Here is a 22,631-nt window from a genome sequence, read left to right as displayed (position 1 = left end):
GTAAGTGTATTTCAGTTGTAATTACATACTTGAAAGTGTATGTGTGTGTGTTTTAATAAAGAAAATAAATTGAAAAAATTTTTAAATGTCTGAGCAGTGATAAATGGAACATAATATAGGATGCTTTAATTTGTTGTAATGATGGTGCTGTGCCCAGAGTTGCTTAGAAATATACAGAGATTTTTGTCCTCTAAAATTTTTTGAATTAAGACTTGGAAGTATTCATGCTATGTTCTTTCTAGTATTAATATTTCTCATAAACTGGGATATTTTCATGTATCCACTGGTAAACACTCTTTTTTTTTTGAAGATTTATTTATTTATTTATTTATTTATTTATTTATTTATTTATTTATTTATGATAGACATAGAGAGAGAGGCAGAGACACAAGGAGGAGAGAGAAGCAGGCTCCATGCTGGGAGCCTGACGTGGGACTTGATCCTGGGACTCCAGGATCACACCCCGGGCCAAAGGCAGGCACTAAACCGCTGAGCCACCCAGGGATCCCCTGGTAAACACTCTTAATTAGATATCTTGGAATGTGTGTTCAGTTTTGATAACCTGACAGCGTGGCTACTTTCTTCTGGTAAGGCAAGGAACATTTTCAAATTTCAACTGTTTTTCGTTTGGTTCTAGGTATTTTAGTTTTTCTGAACAAAAAGCAAAACTGTTTATACTTTAAAAACATGAAACCAAAACAAGCCAGCAAAACCTCTCTTCTGTAGTAGACTAATTGGTTTATATCAATTATATACATGTGGTATGTGTATAAAGACTTTACAAGCTGAAATATTATTTATAAAATCAGTAGCATGTCATCATTTACATCTAATGAGAAAATACCTTGCATTTGAAGTTTAATTGAAAAAATTTAGTCCAGCAGAATGTTATGTGCTACAACACAGTTGAAATCTGTGCCTTATTTGCTTAATATCTGAGTATACTTTTTTCAGGATAATTCTCAAAGGCTATTAAATGAGATGACCAAACATTGGGCTAAAAGCTTCAAGAAATGGTGTATTGCTCCTGGTTTCATAGTGTAATGGTGAATGTTCAGAAACATGCTTGCTTTTGATTATTGGCACAATCTTTTTCTCTTTGACCTTCTATGCTTACTCTGTGACTCCTCGTTGGGCTGCTGTAGCAGGCCTAGAGGCAGAGCTTTGGCTGGCTAGTTACTATCTTCAGATGGCAAAGTATCCTTCTGAAAAGCAGGGAAATTTGCCCCTCTACCTCCCATCCTCCTAATAACCTCAGGCTAAATCTTCTAAAGTCAGACTAAAGTATGGCTGGTCCGTGAAAACTTAGCTTTCGTCTACCTCTAACATTCAAAGAAGGAACTACATGCGTTGTAATCCCTGGATGAGAACTCATGTTGACTAAATTCTGTTTCTCCTGCTGCTCCTCTAACCCACTGCAACCAGAAGGGCTCGCCTGTGGAGTCTTCTGAATGTTGAGGTCTCTTGCAAATGGCCGAGTGTCTGATGGGCAGACAAGTGCTAGCTGAAATGTGTTCAGTGACCATGACCTGGGAAACCCTCTTTTTCTCTTACTTCTCTTCTCATGGAGAACTGCCTGAAACTAGATGCATTTAAAAACCAAAACCAAAGTCCTTGGGGGCTGTGTCTTTCCATCGCTCTGCCGGAGAGAGAGGATGAGGTAGAAATGGAAGTGCCTTTGCAGTTGCTTGCTCTGGAAACGGTGACATGGCATGGCAGATGGCCTCCTCTTGGATACACTAACACTGTTCCTCCTCCCGCCCCTTCCTGCATCTGAATGATTCTTGGAGCAGTCCCGCCGAGAGAGACTCAGCTAGGGAGATATCAGGGCTTGCTGCTTTAATTCACCTTTGCACCATCAGCAAATCAGGGGCCTGTTGTTCTCTAGTGTTGGGAAGTCCCAAAAGGTTATCTTCCTTATTCGACTTCTGTGTCAGCCTTTGCCACTCTGTAGATTTTGAAAACAGGATGCATAGTCCACCACTCATTACCCCCAAGCAGGGGGTTTCTGAGGAAGAGTATTAGCAAGTAGACTCTTTCTTCATATGTATACCAAGATGAAGTGATATTGATGACTTTTTGCACTTAACCTAATTTTACAAGATACATTTTTTATTTTTATTTAAACCTAATTTTACAAGATACATTTTTTATTTTTATTTATTTACTTTAAAGATTTTATTTATTCATGAGAGACATGCAGAGAGAGGCAGAGACATAGGCAGAGGAAGAAGCAGGTTCCCTGTGGGGAGCCCAATGAGGGACTTGATCCCAGGACCCCGGGATCACGACCTGAGCCAAAGGGAAATGCCCAACCACTGAGCCACCCAGGTGTCCCACAATATAATTTTTTAAAAGACATTTTGTTTATGGTTATCTCTTGGCTTAGAGTTCCTCTGTACTGAAAACCTAAATTATCAGTGAAAAGTTCTCTCTCCTACTGAAAGTCCTGATTTGTGTAAGGACACATTCATGGCCAAGGAGAATTGTTTATTATTTATGTTTCACTCCATCCTTGGTTTACATCTTTTTCCCCAATCCTCACCAATGAAGGTGACACTTGCTATGATATATATATAGTGGTGGTGTGAACAAATATCTGTCAGATTCTGAATTGGAGCCACCTACATGAATCCCATTGTCACTTTGAAGTGCCCAAATGGCTAGTGTCCTATTTGGTTTTCTTCTAGTACTTTAAAAATGGAGAGCTTTTCATAACTAAAGACCAGTCTCTCCCTAATGCAGGAGTTATGGAATGCAGAACTGCATGTCACCTTCAGATGTGACCACGAGTAGGCTCCTCAGCCCAAGAGAAAACCACATGACTAGATTCTCTTAAACTCTATTCTTGCTCTCAGTAAAGAAGCTGTGACGGCAGCATCAAGATGGATTTAGGAGGCTTCTCTCTATAGAGTTCCTTGAATCATTCCTTATACCAACTTTTTCTCGTGTAAGGAGCCTTAGTTTTTCTAACTAAGGCTCTGCTGAGCCCCGATGGCAAAGTGTGAGCTTTATTATCTGACCCAGAGGGCCAGACGACTTCTGAGTCCAGACATCTCTATCCGCCAGTACAGGAGAGTAGTTATGGCTCACCTCTTACTCCGGCTAAGAGACCTAAGAGGAAGGTTACCCCTAAGAGGAGACAGGAAAGACCAGTTGCTCCTCCAAAGAAAAGAAGAAGAAAATTACATAGGATGGATCATTATGCTGCGGAAACTCGTCAGGACAAAGTAAGTTTATCTATTGTTCCAAAGCTTTGTGGCGGGCAGGTCTCAGTTGAAGGTTTCCTCCAGTGCCTTGGTTTGAAATCAGCTGAATTAGTTTCAGAAAAACTCTGGTTGTGTCATCCTTGGCTTTGAGTCCAGAAGGATCTGGTACTTCAGAGGTTGACATTAATGTGAAGACCACCTGAACTTTCAGCAAGACAGGAAAAATGAACCTTCCACTTTCTTTAGAGTTAGTTGCCCTAAAGCTAGTTTTAACATTCAGGCTTGAGTGAATGTTAGGAAGGCTGGTGGATTTGCTTGCCCTTACTCATGGAATCTGTTACAATGGTTTGTCACCTTGGTTCTTGAGAACAATCCAGCAAAGCAGCGAGGAGATTCCTCAGGGATAATATAAAGTAGAACTCAATAGAAAATTGGTTTAGATTACTGGTCTGTACCTTCAGAGTTCAGGAAAGGTTTTAGGTTATAGACAAAGGAATAGCTGAGACAGAAAGAGGAAACAATGGGTAGTTGGAGTTGTGCGTATTTTCTCATAGTGACACGAGTGGTGTCTTCTCTTTTTGTTACATTCAGAACAGGTTGTAGCTTGTCACTTCTCTTGAAACCTTCAGATACCTTTGGGACATTATCTTGCTTATGAGTGAACTAATCACTGAGAAGGAGGTCCTGGATTTCACCTGAGTGGTCTGACGAAAATAAGTCATTGCTAAGGATTGATGTATATTGTTAATTTGTTTGTTTTGTTTTGTTTCTGTTTTTGTTTTTTGTTTTTGTTTTTTTTTTTTCGTCAAAGAATACATCTTAGAGGAGAGCATGCTTTACTCAGAAGCAGAAGCAAATACCATTTAATCCCACTGCTAATCCCAATGTGTTAGCCCTTCAGGTGATGCTTGCACATATCATTCTGAGACTTCCACTTGTGACTTACTCCTTGGGACAGAGTTTGAAATACTAACTCCTGTCATGGAGAAAAACAAGTTTACACCTGATTTTACTGAGGACATGATATGAGAAAAGGTTTTGAGTCATCTGAGAAGATGCCTTTGGAAGATAATATTATATGTCTGAAATAAAAAAAATGATATGCAGATCCTTTTGTTCTCACCAGTCATCTTGGACGTATGTGTGTGGTTGCAGCGAAGTTGTATAATTAATCCGCAGTACTGTCAAGTGTTTGCCTGATGAGACATTTCTTGGAAAACTTTCTGTTGCATAGAGATGACAGTGAGAGAGGAAGCCTCTAGTGTGTGGGAGCATTCATGTTGTTAGAGGATTCCACTGGAAGCAAGAACGTGAGAGATGGAGTATGTTTCTTAGGCTTTGGAAATGTTCTTCAGAGAACTGAGCTTTTGTGTTTCCTTAGGCTGAATATGAAATCTAGAACAAGCTCAGTGTTTCACTTCTTGTGAAGGTAGGACTCTTGTAGATTCTTTTTTTTTTTAACTCAAAATCAGCTTGAAGGGGACTAAACTGAGAAGCAGTAGCTTGTTTCTTTGAAGAGGTTCTTCTATCAAGAATCTATTGTTCTCAGACATTGACAGTTAAGTTCTTTGAAACATTAGATAGATTCCATTGTATTAATGATGTTCTCATTTAGCATCCAGTGGAAGGGTATCATTTTACGTCAGAACTGCTCTTGATTCACTTAGCCTCCATCTTCTCGCCATGGTTCAAAACCTGATGTGATTTCACCTAGCGAACAAGAGGCTTAAACTATCTGTCTGACTTTCTGCTCACTCTCGAAGTTCTTGGATTTGAAATTTGAATAGCATTGTTACATTTTGGAAAGGTCATTTTATCTCTAAAAAAGAAAGAAAGAAAAAAAAATTGCCCTTAATGTTTCTGATGTTTTTATATCACAGATTTTTGAAAGGAATTGGATGAGGAGAGGCTTTTATATTCCTGAAATAATACAAATTAAAGTGCTCAGAACAGACTTCCATTAAGAGTGGCGGGCACATCTCCCTAGACAAAGCTCTGCCTCTGGGCCTGAAGTTTTCTTTCCAGAATGTTCTAGGGGTAGAAGACCTATGAGAAACTGAAAGGAAAAAAATCAGCTTGCAGGGACTAATTTGTTCCTTTTTCCAGATGACAAATCCTCTGAGGGAAATTGACAAAACAGTGGGGCAATTAATGGATGGACTGAAGCAACTGAAGCTGCATCGCTGTGTCAATGTCATCTTTGTTGGAGACCATGGTAAAGCTTTGTTTTCTCTTTGCTAATAGGACAGCTACATAGATCATGTTTCTGATGGTGTTGAGGGGAGGAACCCTTGCCCTCAGAATCCCAGATTGTATTCTTCACTTCCTTCCCTCTTTCTTCAGAGTTGGAAAAGAAATCAGGCCATGACTCCAAAGTATGAGATGACCTGAGATGACTCTGGATCATTTTGATCAAAACCAGGGACTTCCTGTGTCTTCCTTTTCTTTGCAGGAAAGAAAGTCTTTCTGCAAAGTTCTGTGTCTTACTAAAGTGTGGCAGACAATTTGCTTGTGGTATTAATCTCTTCCTTTGTGAATGTGACATATTAGATCCTACTACCTCATCCCCAAAAGGAGCCTGCAGAATTTATGTTGGCTAAAAAAAAAAAATAAATAAATCTAAGTATGATAAGAGGAAGATACATAGGATTCTTATCAAAGAAAAGGTGTATAAGTAAAATGATAACCTTGTATTCACTGAGAGAATTTAAGACCCAAAGCAGAGAATTTATGACCCTGCTTCAGTTACAGAAACTGTTAAAGAGAGGAAGAAGCAGAGCTTTCCTAAATCACTATATAAAGTAGAAAAAATTCATGACTACTTTTTTGAACATCATAAACATTAGATATTATAGAGCTTGAAGGGAATCCTAAGAAAGCATTCTTATTTCCTAGCTGTGCATCCTGTAATCTAGAGAGTGCCTCCTGCATTCCAGAACTATCAAATTGAAAGAGTTACCCTGGAATGTGGGACTGCTCCCTTCGAAGAGAGAGTTTGGGAGAAAAAAATTGGGAGACTCTTTGGTAGTTCTGTTAAGAAGGGCAGGCAAGTCTCCCTAGTCTAAGGTCTGCTTTGGGCCTGTAGTTTTCTTTCCAGAATGTTCTAGAAAATCTAGGAGAAATTAAAAAAAATTTTTTTTTTTTTTTTTGTGGGACTAACTTACTCTTTGTTAGGGGCTAAATGTGACTCTGAAAAATCATGCCCCATGAGTTTGACTTGGTGGAGAGCTACAGATAAGGCAGAAAATCTGGAGCATGTGACACGGCTGATTCAATTTAAGTTACCTGGAGGTGTCAAGAGCATTGGGTCACAGGCTGGAGCCTGATGTCTAAGAAGTGGATGGGTCCCAATGAGTCATATGCTGGAGCATTATAAAGGTCTTAGATAGATGAAAAGTTTGTCTTACCAGGTGCAGGCCTCTGAAATGAGCAGATTGCTTTGGTTTTGGGAAACCATAGCATCCCTTTCTTAAAAAGTAGTATGGCCTAGTGCTTCAGAGTCTGAGATTTGGGGTAAAAATGGATTTCAATGGAGTTCAGATTGCACTATGCCACGTAAGAGCAATGAGACGCAACGTCTTCAAATGTAGAATGAGAACACTAACACTAACACCATCTACACAGAGCTAGTCTGGGGATGAGAGGTGATGATGCTTGAGAAGAATTTCACATATGGTCTTTGAAAGCAAGAGAGATGGTACACCTCTGGGGTGGCAAAAATGACTTCTTAGACATGTAACAAATGGAAGATCCTTCCAGTCTTCCACTAATATGTATTTGGAGACTTCCTCTTCCTGAGGTAACAATGTGCTAAAGCATAGTAGCTGTTCATTGTTTTAGTTTTTCTTTCTGACAGTTTAAATGGTAAAAGACAAATTATATACCCTTTGTGCTATGTTGGGATATGTTCTTGTCTTCCTTCATTTCAATTTCTATTGAATAAGAGGTGGGGTGTCTTGATCTAAGAATCCCAGAAGGGAATAATTTGGATTTTATCAGGTCTGTGCCACTCTGGGTTATATTTCTTTGTTCTAAAACCTTAGGACATCCTTTACAGAATCCCTTATTTCCTCCATCTTGGAGAATATATATGGGATTGTGCAAGGCAGTTTATGAAAGCTTCACAGTTCCATGTCATCTCAGAAATTCCAAAATGACCAGCCACCATAATTTATTGTTCTGAGATTTCAGTTTGAGTTGTTCTTTACTTATTTATTTTAAACATTGACCAAGACTTTTTTTTTTTGCTGGTGGGGGTAGGAAACAAACCTCACATGGGGGAGGAATACTTGCTGGTTAAAAAAATTCCCTACCTAGACCCTTTATGTGTTCTAGTCGCTAGCCTTCAGTTTTGACTGATTACATTGTTTACAACTTGTTTTCAGCAATATTTTGTTTTTCAGTTTGGGTGGTCAGTGGGGGCTGACATTTTTTTTTTCTCATCTCTTGTTGCCAGTATTGTTTTGTCAGTAACATCCAAGGCCACCAGTGGAGACAGAGTGAGGACTGGTGATTATGTGCTCAAGTCAAGAGATATATTAGAGAGAGAGAATTGGAAAATGACATTTTATAAAAGAGACACAGAACTATATATTCCAGTTATTTATACCACCCCCAGCTGGGAAGAGTTTGAAGCAATCTGGGACTTTTTTTTTTTTTTTTTTTAGAATAGACCTTTTGATGATGACTATGTAAATAGCTTAAAAAATGATCATACTTCTTTTGTCTAGCTATTCTTGCTGAATTGATTGTTGAGATGATGCATTTTTAATCTAGCACTACAAGATGATGTGACTACATCAAAATCTGGTGAAGAGGTGATACAAAGAAGCGTTACAAAATTTAAAGTCAAGTTAAGACATATCAAAAGAGAGGGATCCTTGCGTTAAGTTGTTACAAACAAATTAAGGAGATGCCTGAATGTTATTTTTAGTGTTTCTGCTAGGAATTTAAGTTTATAATTGCCTGAAAACACTTCTTTTTCTCCCCATAGGAATGGAGGATGTCACATGTGACAGAACAGAGTTCTTGAGCAATTACCTGACCAATGTGGATGACATTACATTAGTGCCTGGCACTCTAGGAAGAATTCGGTCCAAATTTAGCAATAATGCTAAATGTAAGTTGATTCTTAAAATACCAAGTTGTTACATGGTAATATAGTAGAGTAGATAAAGGCTTATTCTCTGAAGCTGGAGTATATGGGTAAAAAGCCAAATTTTGCTACTTCTTAGCTGAGTGACCTTGAATAAGTCATGTAAACTCTAAGCTCAATTTTTTTCATCTGAAAAATGGGATGATAACAGCCATGACATCGAGTTATTGTGAAAATAAATCTCTGTACGTCATTTAGAGTGGGGCACATGGTTGCATTATGTAAATATTTGCGTGTTTTCTTTATGTGGAAAGTACACTTAGTTTGAGACATGCATATAACCATGAGCTTTTGTTTACAGGAGAGGAACGTTTCTACAAGAGGTTCATGCTTACTCTTTAGCTGAAGCTGGGGAGTCTAGGGCAGGGTGGGCAGAAGCACACTCAGACCCTGAACGTCCCTAGGAGTCCAGCTGAAGGGGACTCTTCACCTTTATGAGAGTGATTGACAGAACCCAGGAGAACTGTTACACCCTTGGGAAGTGGTGGCCGTTCTGGAAGATTAGATATAAACAGGAACAATCTTATCACTAATGTTGTACACATTCAGGGCATGATATGCTACTGACAAGAACCTTTATTTTTTTGGTTTTTTAAAAATATTTTATTTATTTATTCATGAGAGACACACAGAGAGAGAGAGTCAGGGACACAGGTAGAGGGAGAAGCAAACTCCCCAAGGGGAGCCCAATGTGGGACTTGATCCCAGGACCCTGGGACCATGCCCTGAGCTGAAGGCAGATGCCCAACCACTGAGCCACCGAGGCATCCCAAGAACCTTTATTTATGGACTAAGATGTTTTAGGTGGTACCCACCTAGCTTCTGAGAAGTCCACCGTTTATTGGAGACATGCTGCGTTTTTTTTGGGGGAAAAAATCCCTTAGAGGTTTTAGCCTTGGGAATAAGAAACCATTGGCACAAGTGTAAAGCTTTGGAAAATTAAGTTTTTCCCCAAACTGCGTTCCTGAGTCAACACAAATGGGAACCATTCCAAGGTCAGCTCCAGGCAACGTTGTAAAATAAACAAATCATCTGTGTTTCTGCGGCTTCTCTTCCATGCCCTTTCCATCCTCCACACCCTCCCCTCTCCTCTGCTCACTTGAGACAGGCAGGCTCTGGCCAGAGATGGGACACCAGTCACTATGGTACCTGTTGATTTAGTACCTGCATTTTAGGGCTTATGCAAGAAAGGTTTTGTCTATTTCAAAAGGTCCTTCAGGCATCAATAAATATAATGGGGAGGCTGTTTTAGGGGAAAAGGAAAACTTTCTTGGGGCCAATGAAATAATAAGTACCAACGATTAAAAATTTCATACTTTAAAGCCCTTGCATATATGTGATTCTGCTTAGTGAGGGTCAGTAGAGTGGGAGGTTAGCAGCACAGACAATGGTGGCAGGATGTCCGGGTTCAAATCCCAGCCCTGCTAGGTGGTCACTCTATGACCTTGGGCAAGCTACTTAAATGTTCTGTGCCTTGGTTTCCTCATCTATAAGGCAAGGATTGTTGGAAAGATTAACTAGAGATTATCTACATATCACTTAGATTAACTTTTAGCTCGTAGTCAAAGTTGTATAAACGTTAGCTATAATGATGACGTCTTGGTCACATCACTATTTTCAGCTAAATACATACACAATCATCTTTAATCCTTCCAATAACCCTGGGTGACAACTTTTACTATCCCCTTTTGCAGACAGTAGAAACCAAGGCTCAGAGAGAGGTGAAGTTACTGGCCAGGAGTATGAGAGCTAGGAAGTGGCTGAGCTGAGGTGTGAACCCAGATTCTCCAGTTCTTAAGCATCAGCCTGCGCTGGGACTTCTTTCCTTCTTGTAAAGGGGAAAAGGGGAAAGCTGTCAGCATGAGAGGCCTGAGAACTTCAGAACTGAAGGGTTGGTGTCCCAAGCATGGACTTGGGCACTTGTTATTTTCCAGTAATTCTCTGGGATTTATCTGAGCACAAGATTGCCCTAGGCTATTTATTTTTCTTCATTATCAAAGAACGTGAACTCACCCAGTTTGGTTCCTTTAAGGACTGTGGTTTATGAACGCACAGAGTGTAGAACTTCGATGAAACATGGCTTGCTCAGCTGGATTGTTAGAGTCCCAGTGTGCAAGCCCCACTCTTCTAAATGTCCATTGGCTTAGTGAAGATTCTAGTAGCACCTGCCTCCCAGAGTAGCTGTGAAGGACCAGAGAGTGCCTGCAAAGCTGTCACAGAGGGACTGTACATGATAGGGACACAATTTGGGTTAACCATTGTTGCTAATGTTATTACTTCCTTGCTTTATTAAAAGATGCAATTATGGGGCCCTTGGATGGCTTAGTCAGTGAGGCATCTGCCTTAGGCTCAGGTCATGATCTTAGGGTGCTGGGATCTAGTCCCACGTTGGGCTCACTGCTCAGTGGGGAGCCTACTTTTCCCTCTACCCTCCCCCTGCCCTGGCTTGTGCTCTCTCTCTCTCAAATAAATAAATAAAATGTTTAAAAAATACACATATAAAGTTTAACCACAATTAAAGTAGAATGGGGTCCACATTTTAGCTTTGGATTTCATGGCTTTAGAACCCAGGTTCTGAAAACTGCCTTTGATACATGTGTACTTATACTGCAAGGCAAGCTTAGTCATGCATTTTCAACAAATAAGAACAAATATTTATTTGTATTTATTAACAAATGTTTGTTGAGCGCCTACTATGGACAAGGCCCCAGGGATACAGCAGGAAATGACATCGGCATGAAGATTAAATCGCAGGGAGAACTGCTTCATGAGAGCTGCTATCTCTTCTGTACTCTGCTTTCCTTTTCTGCTGGTTCTATAATGACATACTAAAGCAAAATTTTTGAAAACAAAACAAAATCCAACCAACCTACAATCTGCTGTTTCTCTCCACACCCCCCCCTCCAAAAGGGGCCTTCAGATAATATAATCCCATCCACAGTTTATACACAACCATCATTTACATAGTTTTGCTTTTAGCTAGTTCAGGGTACTCACTATACTCACTAAAATATCTTCTGTCTGCTTGTAGTGAAGATAAAGGAGGCACACACATGTGCGTGTCTGTGGCTGGGGAGGAACAGCTCTTTGGAATGAGACCCGTGGTGTTTCGGAAGAAACAAAACTCCCTTTAGAAAAAAATGAGTCAATGGAGTAGAAGATTCATCTTAAAGTGGATGATAACTTGTTTCCAAGATCTGTAGATAAATAGGAAGTTACACTGAAAGTCCGAAGTGCCCAGTTTGGTTCCTGATGTCAAATTGCAAATACACTGAAGCCAAGATCCAGGGGGATCATTCAGGGGCGATACCTAAAGAAGATGTTTACCTAGCATTATCCTTGCACCCCAGGAGGAGGAATCCTCTTTCAGAAGAGAAGAACCAGATTTAGCAGGGAAATTTACCATAGGAGTATTTCCATTTAATACCTACATTCTTCACTTATCAAAATATTAAATAAAAATATTAAATACTCACACTCAATTTTACATATATATATTTTTAAAAGTCTTATTTATGTATTTGAGACAGAGAAAGAAAAAGAGAGAGAGAGAGGGAGAGAGAGAATGAGCACAAGTGAGGAGTGGGAAGGAGCAGAGGGAAAGGGAAAGAGAATTTGAAGCAGACTCCCCGCTGAGTGCAGAGCCCAACACAGGGCTCCATCACATCACCCTGAGACCACCACCTGAGCCAAAACTAAGACTTGGACACTTAGCTGACTGAACCACCCAAGAGCCCCAATTTTGCATGTATCTTAAACAAAGCCTACAGTGATAGCTCTTCTAAGTGGGGGGGGGGAGAGAAAGAATTGAGTCTTTTGCTGTAAAAATTATTTCTTTCAGGGGTTATTGTCATCGCTTTTGAAATTGTTTTCCTTCCCTTTTTGAACAGATGACCCTAAAGCCATTATTGCTAATCTCACGGTAAGTGTTGCATGTCACCCAGCCTCTGCCTTGGAGGAGCTTCCATACACTCACCTCCTAGGCTCACCTACCCTATGGGGCGGGAGGAACATTTTCCTTACTGCCCTGCAATCCCATATATTTGTTTCTCTAAGAGTTTTCAAAACTTCAAAACTGCGGACAGCTGCAGGCTCCCTAAAGGGCTTGGCAATGATACAAACTGAGAATATTTGATCTTTCCATTAGAACTGAAAAGTACTCATTCATGAGTAAACAAATCCTTACTCTCTCTGAACCAGATCTGCCCATCACCATGTTCCATCATCCCCCCATGCAGGATGTAATTACAGGACCGAGTGTGCGTCCTCCTCCCTTCCCACCCCACCTCCCACCCCTTGACTTGAAGTAGTTCGAAAAGGCTTTAGAGTTTGAGTTGCTTTTAGTGATTGTCTCACAAGTCAGGAACGTATCTTAAAAATTCCTAACTACCCTCTTCCATGTCATCTACCAAGTTATCAAATCCCTTTTGAACTTACTTGTTTTCAGCTTGTATTATTTGATAGGGGTTAATAAATTCCATTTACTCACTAACCAACCTTGTGTTTGGCTTAAAACTTCCTTTGACTTTCTAGAGAGAGAATATCTAGGACTTTTCTAGAAAATATTCCACATAAAGTCCAATGTCCATTTATATTTCAGTGTAAAAAGCCAGATCAGCACTTTAAGCCTTACATGAAACAGCACCTTCCCAAACGTTTGCACTATGCCAACAACAGGAGAATCGAGGACATCCATCTATTGGTGGACCGCAGATGGCACGTCGCAAGGTAACTTGAGGATTGGCAGGGACTGTTTTTGATCTTCATAACCACCTCTTTGGCAACTGGAGTGCTATAAGTTCCTTAGCCATCAAAAAAAAAAAAAAAAAAAGAAAGAAAAAGAAAAGAAAGAAAGAAAGAAAAAGAAAAAAATCTCAGTTGGAAATTCCACCATTTGCAAAGACTTTTTAAGGCTAGATAAACAATTAGTGCTGAGCCAACGCAGCTCTGATTTCTGGATCCCACCTCTTGGTGTCTCTTTGAGGTGTCTCAGTGCATCTCTGTGTGGCCTCTCTCTTTTCATGTTTAAAATTTACATCCTAGCCTCTATTCTTATTACTTGAGTAGGTCTAAAGTGTGCCTGGGACATTGACCTACCACAACTGGACTGATTTGGTCTTGGTTGACAAGACTTGACTGGCAGCAACGTCTTTAGAGGAGTTTAGAAAATGTTGTTAGTCTTAAAACTTCTGTTACTGTGGGCATGTTTTATATTGCCTTAAATATATCAGAGGTTTATCTTCTTTTGAACTATTAAAGACTTTCCGATATTTAAGAGACCATTTCTTGCTCTTGAATCTGGTGTAGAACGTGTCCAGAAATTCTAAGCAATTCCAAAGGATTTATCATTAAAAGTTAATCCATTTTCAAACATACCTGGCAGAAACCTTTTTATGCTCACTCTTGCTCTGATTTCCTCCTTAAGAAAAGCTCTGTGAGCCGATCTGTGGTAATAATTGAATTACCATACACACTCTAGTTGGGTATTTCAATGAGCTTACAAAGGAGAAAAGATGATGAGAAGGTGGCAGTCTTCTAGAAACTTACATCAATATGAACCATCTGGTGAGACACATGTGACAAATACATAAATATCCTACCGTCGTTGTCAAGGGTCTACACAGAGTTAAATATGTAGGATGAGGAAGAGAGATATATGAAGACCAGAAATTATTGAAATAATTTAGAACAGACATGAAGAGTCTTCATGGAATAGTTACAAAGATGTGAACAACATGGGCTTGGCTGAGTGTGTCTTCTGTTGGACCTTTTATGTGGCTTGGAAGAGAGCAAGTTTGGTGCACTTGGTAGGTTGATATGAAGGAAAACTAGGAGCTGAGTAGAAGTGAGTGATGAGGACAGTTGACCGAATTAGCAGAGACCACAGCTGGGTATTTTGATCATCAGTTAATTTTTAAAAATTCAGCTCTTGTGTTGTTGAGTTATCATATGTACATATATCATTATCCTAAGTGGAAGTACTTTTCTGAGAGTGGGGACCCAAATGTTTAATTTGTTTTCCACCAGTACTTTAGTTCAGTGAGATAGACCTTGTAAGTGCTTACAAAGATTCATAGAAATGGGACCCATGGGAAAATTTGTATTGATTAACATGAAAGTGTTTTGGAAAAGTGCTTCATGACACTTAAGCAAAAGGCATCTTCCTGTCACGACTAGGAAGGTCAAGTGGTTTTGATGCCTAGAGAGCAATGTTTTCACTTTCTATTTCTAAACAGAGATGTCTAGGTAAGTCTGAGCTTTTGTTTGATATGTCACTATTAAATGTAGGTTTACCACTCAGTAGTACTCTCTAGTTACATTATACTGATAAGTAAATTTGTGTGCAAAAATTTTTAGAAAATATAGATCTCTATTCATTGGTGAAGAGTCCCATGTTTAAAAAGTGCCTATTATGTGCTTGGCATTGAGCCTAGTGATAGGGATATAGGAGTGAACCAGACAAACATGGTCCCAGAGTGGAGAATCTTACAGTTTTGGAGCTGGTGAACATAGGCAGACAGAGCATTACCTGTGACAAATGCATTGCTCAGTGCCAAGCATGAGGTATGAGGAAGGTACTTGACTTCTGTTCAGAGGTCCCCATATGTCCTGGGTCAATTGTCAAAATAAAGCTACCTAGGGAAAAGGAATAGTATCATCTTTTCATCATTGTAGAAAGGATACAATTCAAATAGAGACAAAAATGCTTGTAAAGTCCACTTCTTAGAAATTTTTTGTGTGACAAAATTGGCTTTTATAGGGGGATTTCATGAGAAATCCTGACTAATCCTACAATTATTTCTATGTAGGAAACCTTTGGATGTGTATAAGAAACCATCAGGAAAATGTTTTTTCCAGGGAGACCATGGATTTGATAACAAGGTCAACAGCATGCAGGTATGACCGTCGTGCTGCGAGTTGAACATGTATTTTAGTGATTTTCAGGAGGGGCAGAGAAGTGGACATGGGTGAAATTGTACAGTATTCCTAAATAGGGGAAGAGTTAACACTGGATATTAGCAATGTCTAATTGTTTCTGTTCATTTTCTTTTCTTTGGGAAGACTGTTTTTGTAGGTTATGGCCCAACGTTTAAGTACAAGACTAAAGTGCCTCCATTTGAAAACATTGAACTTTACAATGTTATGTGCGGTAAGTCACCTATTTAATCACAGCTGATGCAGCGATCTAAGCTACCATATGAACTTCCTCAAGGTCAGAGAAAGAACTGAGGTGTCTGTTTTCTAGGACCACTTCACCTCCAGCAAAAAATGGTGGTAATGTGCCCACTGGTTCGAAGGACAGAATCTCATCCCCTTCTAAGGCTTCTTTGTCTTCCTTTAACAGTTGACTAATGGGGAGTTTTCATAGTGTTGCTGTTGGCAGCCTGTGGCTGATCTCACATCACATTACAGTTTGACACCACTGGTCAGAGAGCCGGTGAAGCAAGAAGAGTTCCTCACAGAGCTTTCTCCCCCCTCCATCTCTCGTGTTGCAGCCCAGTGAAAATGTTGCCAGCTTGTGTCCTGGCCAGCTATTTATGTGCTCCTAATTATTTTTCTTCCTTGAGCTTCTACTTGCTGAATGAGGACAACTTTTCCTATTTAGTAAGGGAGTGCCAGTCTGGTGGTTAGAGGGGGAGTCTGAAAGTCGGGTCTCCTGGGTTCTTTTCCCATCTTGGCTGCTAGCTCTTCCCTGTCCTGCCTCTCAGCTTAGGCAAGTCACTGTGTGCCCGCTTGGCAACTGTTCACTTGCTATGAAATCAGCCTGTTCATTTCACAGCAGCCTTTCAAGGCACTGGGCCAGAGCCTCCTCTTCTCCCCATACTCCTGTGGAGTGCATTAGAGGGCAGGCTAGGGGTTATTTATTGATCATAAGTCTCATTTCAAAAGGTGGGGTGAAAAGTCTTAGCAGTGTAGAAAGACATTGACACTGACATCGGTAGCTCCTGTAGCTATCACAGGCATAAGCAATAGCTAGTCAGGGCCCCGTACATTCACTCTTTCTTTTCAAGAATGTCTCTCTATGGTCGGGCAACGAACATGGCTATTTCAGAAAGCCATGGCAAGACATGGTGAAACTAGCATGGCTCAGGAACTAAGAAATGAGTGCCTACGACTAATTTCGTCTATCCAATTCTGATTTGTGTTCAGAGTTTTCAGACCCTTGGAAGGTGAATGGCTTTGACTCTCAATATATCTCATCAAAAAATATTTATAAGGCACATGGCATCATTTTTTCTCCTCACCAGATCTCCTGGGCTTGAAGCCAGCTCCGAATAATGGAACCCATGGAAGTTTGAATCATCTCCTGCGCACTCATACCTTCAGGCCAACCATGCCAGAGGAAGTTACCAGACCCAACTACCCAGGGATTATGTACCTTCAGTCTGATTTTGACCTGGGCTGTAACTGTGATGACAAGGTAGAGCCAAAGGTAGAAATAATCTTTATGTTTATCAATAGAGGAGCTTGTTGGGTGTAGAGCAGTGCTGTCCAATAGAACTTTCAGTGATGAAGTAAATGGTCTATATCTGTGCTGGCCACTGGCCAGAGCTGGCTTTTAAGTACTTAGAACGAAAATTTAAATTGTGTTTAATTACTTCAACTTGAAAGAGCCATATATGGCTTATGGCTACTATATTGGACAGCATAGGTATAGAAAACAAAGGGCGAGAAAAGTAGAATTCACAATGCTATTCTGCAGAGTCACAATTCCCAACCAAAGGCTTTTTCATTTTTTCAGCCTAGATCATGTGTCTATCTGTCATGGTCCCAATAGAAAACAGATGGCCTATGCCCAAAAGGTTTTTAAAGAGAGTTTAAAGGGATTATGTGAATCATGTTTAATGAGAGGACTATTTACACAAACTTGGCCGGGTAGAGGCAGGGCAGTGAGGGATGATAGAGCACCCTGGGGCTAGCAGGATGTCAATTCTCGGCCTGAGCAATAAAGGGACTAGAACAGGGAGAGAGAACTGTATAAGGAGGAATTCTGGGATTTGGTAGAGAGGTGCAGGAGTACACTGCAGCCTGCTGGGAGGAATCTGGGAAGTAATTACCCTCTGTTGTCTCTCCTCTAATTCCCCACTGGTGCCTTGCATTGGTGGAGCCAGGAGGGAGCTGGAAGGCAAGCCAGCTCTTCGGTACAGTCCCTAGAGATCACTCTCCCAGGGTGCAGAGCAGGGAAGGGGAGGGTGCAGCCTGGATGGGGGGGGGAGTACAAATAGAAACCACCCAGCACATTGTGTTTGGACAGTTTTTGAACAACAACCTACAAGTATTAAGCAATAATTTGCTTATTGAATTTTATATTGATCAAAGACATTTATAGTTATCAATCAGTGCTCTGACAGCAAGAAATAATCAGTGTTACCACACTGAGTTGATGTGATTCCAACACAAAGCAAAAAAAAAAAAAAAATCTGTTATTTTTGCATGTGTGGTTTTATTATGGGTAAACGTGTAAACCTTCTATTAGACCTTGGAAGAATGGAACATGGTTCTCCTGCCTGGCCCATCCCCTTCTACTATTTGCCACCTTCCAGGATTCCTAGGGGCCTGGGAGCCACAGGATGGGAAAAGCTCACCACTGGAGGAATTCAGTTTGCTCTTCTTTCCCCAACCCCTTTTATTTTTCCTTCCTACTTTTGCTCCTGACAAGAACCAACAAAGCTAATTACTATAAGGCAGGTAATTCTCAGACCTCAGCTGGAGGTGTTTGCATTGCCAAAGTCAATAGGAAGTGGCCTTTGAGGTAGATTCCAAATATAACTTTAGAGGAATCTTTTATTTGTATCTTGCTTTCTGAATTACCTTTTTTCTGGAAAACAAGAAATATTTTGGATTTGTTATCTTAAACCATTTTAGATGAATTCTAGATTGTCTTTGTCTATGAGATTCTCCAAAAGACTACGAAAGAAAATGTTACAGATGCAGTGGAAGCTCCACGTGTACACTCTCCCTGCCAACCCCACTTCATTCCTACCCCAAAGATAATTAGTATCTTGAATATAGTGTTTATAATTGCCAAGGAGGTCTCTAAACTTTTACTCCGAAGATATGTATCTCTTAAATAATATATTAATTAATCTTTAATACCGTTCCCTAAAATAACCTATTGTATAGTTTTGCATATTATACATTTGTATGTAAATGCTGTTATACTATATGTATCCTGCAATTATTGTATATTTTTGAGATTTATGCATGTCAATACATGAGTTTTAGCTCATTCATTTTTTATTGCTAATAGTTAATGTTTAATTGTGTAGATATACCGTAATGATTTTATTCATTTTCCTATTTGAGAACATTTGGTAATTTCCAGTTGTTAGCTCCTCCAGACAATGCTGCGGTAGACACTATGGTCAGTGTTCTCGTATATGCAAGGTAGGGTGTCTCTAGGACATATAGTGAAAGGTAGAGTTGCTGAGCCATTACTTTCCAACCTTGGACAAAATGATTGCATAAATTAGTTTGGGAATCACTTTAGTATACCTGGGATTAATCTTAAATATTGAGATAGTATTCCAATTAATTTACATATGTCTGTGCCCAAATAACCACTCTTACCAACTAGTCTGGAGCTTGCTTCCAGGATTATCCATAGTTTTAGGAAAAGAAAACAAAGTCATGGAGAGATTAAGGAAGGTGCTCATGACCCTATAGATCTCCTAGGAGGTGGAGCCTGTAATGTCAATTTGAGATGAAATAAATAATTCCTCTACAGAGCTTATGAAACTGATGGACTTTAGGATCCTGTTTTGAATTTAGCAAGATGCTAAGTAGAAAGAAGCATGTAGGAAAGACAGGACATTTCTCATTTGCTTTTTTTTCCCCCCTTTTCCTTTTCTGGTTTTCACATGAAGAACAAATTGGATGAACTCAACAGACGCCTTCATATAAAAGGGTCTACAGAAGGTGAGGAGTTGATGGGAAAAAAACAACCAGATAAGTTTTTGTTTTTAGTTTTCAGAAATTGAAGAGACTTCCTATTTACTCCATAGTGTAATAAGCACAATAGTTTTTAATATTAAAATTTGGGTTGTGATGTGATTTTCATATCCACCTGGCAAAGGGTATTGGTTTATTCTGTGTATGCAAGAAGCCAGCTTTGAATAGCCAGGAAAGCTCCACCAGCTTCTCTTGTTTCTCAGTAGCTTTTAGGCTTTCTGAAAAACAAGTATACCACAGTGATCTGATGGGCCATAAGTGAAGGTGCTAATGCATGCTTCTTTGAATGGACTAGAAGTCAGAGTTATAAATAGTAGCAGCTGGTACCTATGGTACCTATGATGGTATCTATGATGGTACCTATGATGAAGCTTATGTACTTGGAGAGGCAATGAATGTGTTGTGGGGAGAGCTACACAAAGGAACCATGTCAGAACTCCCTCTTTACATAGGAGCATCTTGAGCCCTCTAATTCATTCTCCTCTTATTTTATGTACACAAAATACAATGTACAGTGATAACATGCATTTATTTGTCAACTTTTGCAATCCTGTGACTAAAGAAGAGAGTCTCAGTGGTTTGTACCAAGAAAGCTGCATTTCCTGCGCACATTTCGGTATGCTGATGATAGGCCTAGTGTGGCTGTGGGCACCCTTTATTCTGGAATCCAGGATGAAGAAACAGCCCCTAGCTGGGGCATGCCCTTCTCTTGGCAGAGGGAAGAGAGGAACAGCAGGACCATGCAGTGGCTCTCAAGGCTTCTGCTTTTATGAGACATTTGTCAATACCATGCATAGTTGACTGCTGAAGCCAGGGCACTTGAAACCAATGGAGTAAGGAATATTCTTTCCCCAGGGACGCAGTCCTGCAAGATACATGCCAATGGGTGGTGGTATATACTCCTTTACAAAAGGGCAGTAAATCATAAGGAATTATATTGCTGTCTACCTCACAGGCTCTTCCTTCTGGTTTTGAAATTCCAGAAAATGAGAAGCAAATAGAAGGGAAGGGAAAGGCTCCAATGTTTGTTACTATGGTAAATGGGATAGCATCTTGCAACAGCAAAGGAATGACAAGAAGTATGTTCCAAAACAGAACATATCAAAATAGAACTCAAACCCAGCGACTCCTAGTCAGACAGCAGTGCACAGTGTCAAATTCTCCTGAGAGCATTATTTGAGTTATTGGCTTATATAGAGCCCTGTTTTATCATTTGTGTTGTTTTCAATCTGATTAAGTAAAGGACAAGACATCAGTAGATTTTATTTACTTATTTTCCTTTTTTTTTTTTTTTTAAGAGAGAGCAATCGAGGGTGTGAGGGAGCTTAGGGGAGGGGCAGACGGAGAGAAAATCTTAAGTAGACTCCATGTCCAGCACAGAACCCGACTTTGGGCTTGATTTGATCTCAGGATTCTGAAATCATGACCTGAGCTGAAATTAGGAGTTGCATGCTTAACTGACTGAGCCACCCAGGCATCCCTTATTTTATCTTTTTTTTTAAATAAAAAAGATTTTATTTATTTATTTGAGAGAGAGACAAAGACACAGAAAGAGGATGAGTGAGAAGAGGGGCAGAGGGAGAGGGAGAGGGATAAGCAGACTCCCCATTGAGCAGGGAGCCCAAGGTGGGGCTCACCTCAGGCTCGATCCCAGGACCCTGAGATTATGACCTGAGCCAAAGTCAGATACTTAACTGACTGAGCCTCCCAGGCATACCCTTTATTTTCTCTTTTGGTACAAATATTTGTTTTCCTCCTTCTTCCTTTTTTTGCCTCACCACTCTCCCTCTTCTCTCTTTGAGCCCAGAACATACAGACTCTTGGGCACGTAATTAGATAAACAGCTTTGAAAATAGGATTTAGTTGGTAGAACTAAACTTCACAAACTCTAAAAGTGATTTGAAATGTTTGGTACCTAGCTGCTGGTGAAATATAGGGTCGCTATAATTAGAAAAAGAGGAATGTTGCCAGGGTCAAGGAATACAAAGTCTTATGATCACAGTTTTTTAAATATTCAGTCACCAAGACAGAGAAATAATACTGAGATGTTTCTCTTCTAAAAGGCACTAATAAAATAATTAATTATGATAATTTTTTAAAAGATTGTATTTATTTATTTGAAATAGAAAGACAGAGAGCACAAGTGGGGAAGAATGTCAGAGTGGAAAAGAGAGGAGCAGACTCTCCGCTGAGCAGGGAGCCCGATGTGGGGCTCAATCCCAGGACCCTGAGATCATGACCTGGGCTGAAGGCAGATGCTTAACTGACTAAGCCACCTAGGTGCCCCAATTATAACTTTTTTTTTCCAATTATAACTTTTAATGGACTCTTGTGTTTTTGCTGGTTCAGGCTCTGGCTATTCATGATAATAAGACATTTACATTTTGGGAAAAGATCCTGCGCTTAACTTGGTGGGAGTGTGTTCATGTGACAAAACCAATCTCACAATTCAGTAAAAAGCTCAAACTTCTGAGCATGAAAATAAGAAGTATCTTCTAGGCAAATCACTGACTTTGGGGGCTGACAGGAGCTATAATTAATGATGTTCCTCCCCAGTGCTCCACTCAGAGGTGAATGTGTCTTATTTCAGGATGATTTTACATCACTGAAGCTTAAAGTTTATATGCTTTCATAGAACTAGAACTTCACAGGTGTTAGTTGGGTGCCTACCCTGAACTGGGAACTGATTTCTCTGAGATATCCTCTGGTTCTTTCAGCTGTGTCACTGACAGTTTCCTGCATATGGCATCACCATGGTGACATAAAATATTAGGGGAGGATCATGTTAGCCTATCTCTTTGATCTGCTCATGACCTAATATAACAGTCTGTAATGGTACAAGAGAGGCTTTAGAACTATTACATGGAATAAAAATAAGTATATACCATTGTCTTATTATGTGCAAAGCATTTCCTTGTTTGGATTCTGGATCATGTGTAAGCCTCAGTATTCTCTCCTCTGTCTTCCTGTATCTCTGTCTCTTGGTGATTGGCTGTCTCCTTACCGGTCCTGTCTTAGTCATTTATGAAGCCACAAAGTGACATTTTCTTTGTCCGAGTTATCTCAGGTCTTTATGGTGTTTCCTGGTCATAAATCCAGTCTCCCACTTGAAATATTGGATGTCTGCTCTACTAGAGTAGAACTTCATGAAGTTCTTCATGAAGAACTTCATGAGTCACTGTGTAAACACATGCATGTGTTATGTTCAGAATATTTCTTCTCCCTTCTGGATATCTTGGAGTATTTATTGAGGCTTTTAAAGCACTATGTAGACCTAAAATTCTATAGAAATGGAAAGTTGTATTATTTTTATT

At 39.9% G+C, this 22,631-nt stretch overlaps 1 protein-coding gene across 8 annotated transcripts in view; it reads left to right on the top strand.

The window, feature by feature from the left end:
* ENPP2 (ectonucleotide pyrophosphatase/phosphodiesterase 2) overlaps positions 1-22,631 on the top strand; it is a 109,947-nt gene that overhangs the window by 66,814 nt on the left and 20,502 nt on the right. For 4 of the 8 annotated variants that reach the window (XM_055314226.1, XM_055314224.1, XM_055314227.1 and 1 more), the window contains exons 12-20: positions 3,075-3,230; positions 5,316-5,424; positions 8,203-8,328; positions 12,255-12,286; positions 12,965-13,092; positions 15,174-15,261; positions 15,427-15,514; positions 16,614-16,798; positions 19,233-19,284. In XM_055314226.1, the coding sequence (XP_055170201.1) occupies positions 3,075-3,230; positions 5,316-5,424; positions 8,203-8,328; positions 12,255-12,286; positions 12,965-13,092; positions 15,174-15,261; positions 15,427-15,514; positions 16,614-16,798; positions 19,233-19,284 (964 nt within the window). The remainder of the gene's footprint in view (positions 1-3,074; positions 3,231-5,315; positions 5,425-8,202; positions 8,329-12,254; positions 12,287-12,964; positions 13,093-15,173; positions 15,262-15,426; positions 15,515-16,613; positions 16,799-19,232; positions 19,285-22,631) is intronic. The other 4 variants (XM_055314225.1, XM_055314228.1, XM_055314230.1 and 1 more) reach the window with 2 other exon arrangements.

Source organism: Nyctereutes procyonoides, unplaced genomic scaffold (genome assembly GCF_905146905.1).
Source record: "Nyctereutes procyonoides isolate TBG_1078 unplaced genomic scaffold, NYPRO_anot_genome, whole genome shotgun sequence".
Classification (NCBI taxonomy): Eukaryota; Metazoa; Chordata; class Mammalia; order Carnivora; family Canidae; genus Nyctereutes; species Nyctereutes procyonoides.
This window is presented reverse-complemented; position numbering and strand designations above follow the sequence as displayed.